We start from the raw sequence: 8,421 nt of genomic DNA, 5'->3' as shown, positions 1-8,421 counted from the left end.
ACCATTGCTGTGGGTCACACTGCTGCTGTTGTAGTGGGAGAAGCTGAGGTTCTGCTGTAGAACAGTCAGTGTTACAGTGGGAGCAGGTCGACCTGTGGCTGAACAGGACACAACTGACTCTGCAGAAAAATCTGATCTGCTGACATCAAGGATGGGTTCATGCAGCTCTGAGAGGAGAACAAACATCATGATCAACATCTAGTTATAGAAGTTAATCCTGGAATACAGTCTGGTTCTTACCATAAGCCTTCAGGCAGGTTGTCCCTATCAGAGGTCCATCAGGGTAGATGTTGAACAAACAGAGATAACATCCTTCATCATGCTCTGTAACTTTCCTGATAACTATGGAGGAATTCTTCAGTCCAGCTTCTGTAAACTGGACTTTATCTTTAAAGTCAGGATTCACTGTTTGACCAAAATGCTCGCTATAGGAGCAGATATTCCTCTCTTTCCTTCCAAAGACCTTCTGCCAGGTGACCTGCTGGACCTCTTTAGTTACCAGGAGCTGACAGCTGAGAGGAGCATCTTCTCCCTCTGCTGCTAAGACATTCAGCTGGGTTTGGACCACAGCTTCCACACCTGTAAAAAACAAAGAAATAGATCAATGTAACTTTGTGTATATTATCTACCATTCTATTAGAGTGATTTATTTCCTCTCTGTGTACTTTGACAAAAAATTCACAACAGTTGAGTTATACCCAACATCTTCTGGTTGACGTCCCTCGTTTTCTTTGCCCTTTCATAAATTAAATCCTCCCCTAGGCCTCTAATAAGGCCTTGAGATGTGATCATCAACTTCCTATAGAATCCATGTTGAATGTTGCCAATAAATAGACTTGAAAAAACATATCAGACCAAATAACACTGATTTGGTCTTAAAGCAGATTCTAGAACATATTAAAATCTGACAATAAAGGTTATAAAGCACGTCATTGATTCCACAGTATTAAACAGGAATAGAAATATTTGCTAAAACGAAGTAAACTACTGCACTTCTGATGATTTTACATCATAATGGCAGCAAGATACTGTTGATCAAATCTATTGATAACTTTATAAAACCAGGAACTAGACAAAAAAATGATGCAATGCTGTGGTTGAAACATAGCAGACATCTGCCTGAACAAGTCAGGAAACCGAAACCTTGGTTAAAATAGGTGGGCCACCATTCCTTCACTTTGACAATGAAGGTATTTCAATGAGCTTGTGACTAATGTACTGAAATGATGTGTTTATGCTTGAGGACCCTGGCTTAAATTACAAAGGAGAGTCTCATTCTCCTTTTGCAGTCAGGCAGTCGGAGTATCAATGATGACTGCACATGTTGCTTTAGAGATAACCATGGTTAACAGAAGAGAAACAATGATGCCAAGCACCAGCCTTTTTTTAAAGTGTCCAGTGGTGTCATTCTTACTTAATCATGACAGATTGATCTCCAGCCCTGTTATCACCAACCACACCTGCGTTGATGGAGCAATCACTGAAATGATGTTAGCTGGTCCTTTTAAGACAGGGCTGCAATGATGTTGAAATATGTTTTGGGGGATAAAGCATTTTATAGGCAAATATTGACTTTGCAATTAATTGCTGTTACGCTGATCACTCTTTATAAGATTTTGGAGTATATGCAAATTGCCGTTATAAAAACTGAAGCAGTAGCATTTTTAAAATATTAACATTTGAATCATTCTCAAATCTTTTGGCCATGACTGTAGACTCCCACAAGGCTGGAAAGGGCTACGGGGCAATTGCTGAGCAACTTGGTAAAAAAAAAGATCAACTGTTGGAGCAATTACTATAAAAAGGATTAAGCTGAACATTATTGTCAAGCTCCCTCGGACGGCGACTCCATGCAAGATCTCACCTCGTGGGGTCTCAGTGATCCTAGGATCAGTAGGAGCTGGTCCATGACCTGAAATGAGCTGGGACCACCGTTTCTAAGGTTACTGTTGGTAATACACTAAGACTTCATGGTTGAAAATCATCCATGGCACAGAAGTTTCTCCTAATTTAATCAGCTCACGTCCAGGTCCGTCTTAAGTTTACCCATGACCATTTGGATGACCCAGAGGAATCATGGGCAAAAGTCAGATGAGATCAAAATAAAACTTTGTGGTCTTAATTTTACAAGTCATGTTTGGAGGAGGAAGAATGGTGAGTACTATCCCAAAAAACACCATCCCTACTGTAAAGCATGGGGGTGGTAGCATCATGCTTTGTGGGTGTTTTCCACACTTCCGATGGGATGACTGCATTTTATCAAGGAGAGGATGACCAGCGGAATGTATTGCGAGATTATAAGGAACAACCTCCTTCCCTCAGAGCATTGAAGATGGGTCGAGGCTGGGTCTTCCATCATGACAATGACCTAAAGCACACGGCCTGGATAACCAACACAGGTGTCAAGTAACGAAGTACAAATACTTTGTTACTGTACTTAAGTACACTTTTTAGGTATCTATACTTTACTCCATTACTTATTTTTCCTCCTACTTTTGACTTCTACTCATTACATTTTCACACAAGTGTCTTTACTTTTTATTCCTTACATTTTTAAAACAAACGTTACTCGTTACTCTTGGCTTCGGTTTAAAGCAGAGGTCACGGATTAGCGGACTGTGATGTTATGAACAACATTAAATCCAAAGAGTTTGTGCGAGGTAAAGCTGATGTATTTGTTGTAGTCTCTTGTTATTCACACACGACAATAAACAGTAATTAGCCGACGTGGGTTTTAAAACTGCAAAGCTTTTTCTTCAACTGAAAATCTGAAAATTATTTTTTGATTATGCACATCTGCTAGCTTTTTATTCTAAAAAATCTATAATATTACAGCAGCAAATTATCAAAGTTTTTTAAAAGCCTGTTTAAAAGCTCCAAATGAGGCTTTGGATCGTACAGCGACAATTGCCCTGTCATTGTTTTACAGGGCAGAATTTGCATTTGCTGAATCTTGTCTTTTAACTAGTGATGGATATACAGGAATACAGCCATACAAGTGTGAACTCCTCTCAGATAGAACAGGATGCAATATTTGGCAATTTCTATTTTTATTATCTTTTTTTGTTTTTATTCAATGTAACATGAATGCGTTAAATTCTGTTCAAAGTAACAGATCATTAAAAATGTCTCCTGACATTTACTGGTTGATTTTCTTTATTCGGACCCCACTTATTTTTTATTAGTTACCCGTGGTTTAATGTTTCTAAATATATATTTCACGTCATGTGCGCCATCCAATGCAGATCATTGGAGCCATCCACATCTAGTGAAAACTAGTGTCATTGGATGAGTCGTATAACGCAAACACTCATTGGTTAGCTAAAGGAAATCATCAGAAGCAAGCAGGTGTTCTTCAAACTGTAAACATGAATTGTCTATGCCATGCTTCAATGTTGGATTCAGAAAAACATGTCTAAATGTCTAAAAGGTCGGACACAGGCGAGAGCGTATCGGGAGACGGAGAAGGAGACCAACAAGACCTCTCTCATCCTTGGCCCTATCTCAAAGAATTTTTTGAAATAGTGGAAAAATTGTGCTGCCAATTCATATAGTGTTATCTGGCCTTTTTCTTAAAGGTTACTTTATACTTTTATACTTTAAGTAGTTTTTGGAGCACATACTTTTTCACTTTTACTTGAGTAATAAGGTCAAGTTGACACTTCTACTTTTACCAGAGTGTTTTTAAGCTGCAGTATCTATACTTCTACTTAAGTAACAAATGTGTGTATTTTTGACACCACTGATAACCAAGGAGTGGCTCTGGAAGAAGCATATCAAGGTTCTGACGTGAACTAGCCAGTCTTCAGACCTAAACTCAATAGATAATCTTTGGCGGGAGCTCAGTGTTTATCAGTGATTTTCTTGGGTGTTCAAATGCTTCTTTGCAGCTGTATCATGCAAATAAAAAGTTTTAAAAAATCATGCATTTTGATTTTTGGATATTTTTTATATTGGACTATGTCTCTCACAGTGGCATTTTCGATTGCCCCTCAATTGAAAATGTCAGGCTCCTTCATGATTTGTAAGTGGGAGAACTTTCAAAATTACAGGCTGTTCAAATACTTATTTTCTTCCCTTCTGTATTATTCCTTCTGAATTATTTACCAACTGTTTAGATGAGGAATGTAAAGTATAGCAGAAATTGCAGACCTTGCATAAGATTTTGTGATACTGGATTTAGGAGGATCTAGAAAAGCTTCAAAATATCTTTAAAAAGTATGGAAATATAAGGAATTTCAGCTAAACCAATGGAGGCTTTAGCTGAAGAGTATGTGAAAAATACAAAGCAAGGTTTGTAGCTAAAGGAGCAGACGATGAAGCAACCATTTCAAGAATAAGGAACCAACAATGAAGAGGCACTTTCACAATGGGAGACATCACAAGCATGAGAGCAGTGATAAAAGCAGCACAACAAAAACTACATGGAGGTTAAGACCAGATATTTACATAGAAACCACTGATGAAAATGCAAATAATTCCACCTGAAGGTTTTAAGATAGGTGGTTAAAATACAGTCATATGAACTAAAAAGGTGTCTGTATGGTTTAAAATGATCTGGGAGAAACTGTAATGCTTCACTGCATGCATATTTGAGTGAAAATGACTACAAGCAATATCCAAGTGATCAGTGTTGTATCCTAAAAAGAAAAAATAGTGAAAAGATGATGTTAATGGTATGGCTAGATGGTTTTATCATTGCAGCTAGAAATGAGGTAGCTTTAAAGGATGCAAAGGTTAGCAGGTTGTATTCCCACCCACCATATTTGGTCTGCTTTAACATATCATATCAGAGTTTGATACCCTCCTGTTTTTTTTGTTTTTGTTTTTATCTGTTTTAGTTTGATCCTGAAAAACAGGTTTACAGAAAACAGTCTGTATTATTTTCCTTAAATCTGGCTCTCCCAGTTCCTCCAGTTAGATTTGACAGTTTAACGAACTTCACTGTTTGCCCAAAACTTAAAATCTACATTGATCTTACACAGTGGTTCCAATGCCCTTCATATTTTATATCAGTCTTTTGTCCATCACTCTAATCCAATTATCTCCTTTATTTTATCTTTATTTTCCATCCAATTCTGCAGATGATAATAATAGAAATATTTGGGTATCTACTTTAAATACTTAAGTAAATATGAAGCAACTTATTTCAGTTATACTGGAATGCCTTTTCTGACAAATTTATATCCGCTTAGATAGAAGCTTCAAAAGAAAAATTAAGTTTATAATGCCTGAAATGTCTGGCAGGAAAAGGGACAGATAAATGCACAGCCTGGGCTATTCAAAGTCATAATGATGATGCTTTTGCTGCTTAAGACTCTGAAAAAGTCCAGATTTAAATAATGGAATTAAAAACTTTTTCTGGGTAGCACACCACCTAGAAGTGACTGACTGCTGACCTCAGTATTTATTGGGCCCTGCATATTGCGCTGAAATTATTACACTTTTACCCTCCCGCCTTTTTAGATCTAACTGATAGAAAACATCAACAGAACAATTCAGCTCATGGAACTAAAACTGCACTGAATATCAAATATAATTCAAGTAGATGCAATAAAACTACCATAAGAGGAACATCTATTTAAGTAACTTAAGTACATTTCTGAATGGGAAGAGTTCATAGTAAAACTGAGAGCATGGTTGGAACTGTGCCAGCTTTGTCTAGACTGAACAGACGGTTTTATTATTCAACAAAGATTCTGCTAGAAATTCACACCTCAGAGTATCTTATTGTATTTAAATAACGATTTTGATTAATTTTCTTAAATCAGATTGGACTAGACAGAAAAAAATAATAATGAAATGATAAATCATAAATAGAAGACTGAGCATTGGCAGGGATAAAACATCCAACTTCCTGCATAAAAAAGCATAAACAGTGAATATTCTCACCTTTCAGCTGTGATGCTCCACAGTTTAAAATTAAGAAAATTACACAAAGTTGCTCCATGTGGCATCGTGGCGAGTTGAAGTCATTACTGAAGAAAGGGGTGGAGAAAGGAAGAAACTGTGCTGAATAACCATTGGAGGCATACGTTTAGAAATAAAACAATAAAAATAGCCCATATACTATACTTACAGTCTGTAAAAGTTAATAATTTATATTTGAAATCAAAGGACAGGACATATCTACAACATGCAGGGTTGATTGTGGATATTACTATTTTACTATGGCTCTCTGCTTTGTTTTTATCTGAACGGTTTGTCTAGCCTCATTTTTCCTCCGCCGCAAAAACCTTTTTTTTTTTTCTTTTTTTTTGTACGGACCATGTTTTGCTACTTTGTTCATTAAAAAACAAAAAAACAAAACTTGTGGAATCATTTTAATTTCTACTCAACTGACAAAAAGATGGAACTGTTTTATGTCTTGACCTTAAACTTAAAACTAGGTTTATTCACATCCAAGGCAGAAATTAGTGGAAAAAGTAGGGATACACATTTTTTTTTTATTGATATAAATGCAAAACGTTAAGATAAACAGCTTTCTTGTTCCGGTAAAACCTCTTCTTCGCTACAAGAGAAAGCCGTTCCAACATTTCAAGTGCATCCGTATTCCAGAGTTTACATTTAAAAAAAACGGTATGTGAAAATAGCTGCTACTTGTACCAACTTCCTGTTTTCAAAATAAAAGTCCAGGCCTAGCTTTCAAAGGCGAAAAGCTAAAAAGTTAGAGTGTGAATATTTACCCTCATCACTAAAACTGATTTAAAAAAAAATAATTAATTAATAAATATGATATGCAAAACTAAAAGGTGTACCTCATACCTTCACTATTATTTTGAAAACAAGCAGTTGGTACACGCTGTGGACATTTTTCCACCATTGTTTCTACTGTACATTCTGTTATACAGGTGCACATGAAGTGTTGGAGCGGCATTCTCCAATTGCGATGTACCCAAGAAGAGGTTTTACCCGAGAGAAAAACAGGATAAACCCATTTTTCTCTCGGGTAAAAATAGGTTTATCCGCAGGATATCCGGAGAAATTACATCTAATGAATGAGTGTAATTGATATTAACTGAAAAAAATATTTTACTTTGTCGGACATAGTTTGGGGGATGGGATAAAGGGGACATTTCCATTGCATGTTTTAAGTGGGAATCTGCTGCTGTAAATTGTACATGTGCAAATAAACAAGCACAGGAAGCTATGATTGAAAGCTGTCTGAAAAAGCTGCAGAAAAACACACAACAGTTCCCCAATTTTTAATGGCCATGGATTTTGAGATGTTTTAATCCCATGAAATTGATGCGGATTTGCTCATCCTTTCCTTTGGTACCAAGGATCATGTAATCCATCTCTGTTTGGAGCTGGTTTAGGAGGAATGTGAAATTGGATCAAACTGATCCAGATTCTCACTTTGGGAGATCACCAAATCCAGATTATCTGCAACAGGATAACTGCTGTGCTGCACATCAACCAGTAGATGGCAGTATTATGCATCTGCTCTATATTCAGCTTTGTTTTAAAATGATCACTGATTGAAATAGGGGAACATTTTCTGACGAAACCGTATATTTAGCAGTAGACCTATGGTCAAAAGCTGAACAGGCTAACATTAGCGTGATTGTTGAAAAAATAAATGAAAATAAAACGTTACAGAGAAATATGGTTTAATATATAGCACTGCATGATTGAACTAAAGTGCTTTAGATTAAATATTAATATTTGATAAAATTTTGGGCCTAAAATTGATGTTGAATCCACATTTCTTATGAGTTGATTATAATCCATTTTTTTTAATGTATTTTCTTTATGAAATGTTTTCCAATCGTATTACAAAATTCTGAAAAACCCAAAGTTTGATCTGAATCAGAACCAGGATTGGATTACCTGATCTAATCCAAGTTTAAGCCATTTTTGTTTTTCTTTTGAAAAGCCAATTTTCAGGATTTGAAATAATCCATTATCCAAAATCTAAGTGGATTACTTTTGAAAATCCCAGATGACTTTCAAATAAAATAAGAAAATATGATGCAAAAAGCTTACATTTAATTATTGCTTCAAGTGTTATTGTCTACTCCTGGTTCATGTAACTGGTTCTTCATTTCCTTCTCTTCAGCATACTATTTATTACATTACAGGCGAATATTGTAATAATGCCACACCTGATTTATTTACCAACAGTCTGCCTTCTCAGACTTCTGGCTCCTCAGAAGCCCTGATATCCAGACCTGATTGTTGCAACACCCAATGAAAGAAGAAGAGACTGGATTTTTAATCCAGTCTCTGTCTTTTAACACTAACATTTTGCTGGTTGTTGTCTTAAAATAAAATTAGTAATTTTATTGCAGATATATGTAAAACTTTAAGCTGAAACTAGTTGAACTACACAGGTCTGACTATAATAATGAAAAAGGAATAATACTGCATGTTGTTGTTGCATGTGAAAAGGGTTTACCAGTGCAAACAATAAAAGTC

General features: G+C 36.0%; 1 protein-coding gene across 1 annotated transcript in view; it reads right to left on the bottom strand.

Annotated features, from left to right (window-relative positions):
• Positions 1-6,098, bottom strand: part of LOC107101547 (OX-2 membrane glycoprotein-like) — an 8,144-nt gene extending 2,046 nt beyond the window's left edge. The window contains exons 1-4 of the mRNA XM_015400495.1: positions 6,080-6,098; positions 5,893-5,978; positions 241-579; positions 3-167 (exon numbers count right to left, since the gene is read on the bottom strand). Of these exons, the coding sequence (XP_015255981.1) occupies positions 3-167; positions 241-579; positions 5,893-5,950 (562 nt within the window). The 5' untranslated portion in view covers positions 5,951-5,978; positions 6,080-6,098. The remainder of the gene's footprint in view (positions 1-2; positions 168-240; positions 580-5,892; positions 5,979-6,079) is intronic.
• Positions 6,099-8,421: the final 2,323 nt, after the last annotated feature.

The sequence above is a fragment of the Cyprinodon variegatus genome, unplaced genomic scaffold (genome assembly GCF_000732505.1).
Source record: "Cyprinodon variegatus isolate N-32 unplaced genomic scaffold, C_variegatus-1.0 Scaffold1111, whole genome shotgun sequence".
Taxonomy (NCBI): domain Eukaryota; kingdom Metazoa; phylum Chordata; class Actinopteri; order Cyprinodontiformes; family Cyprinodontidae; genus Cyprinodon; species Cyprinodon variegatus.
The sequence above is the reverse complement of the archived record's forward strand: the minus strand, read 5'-3'. Positions and strand labels throughout refer to the sequence as shown.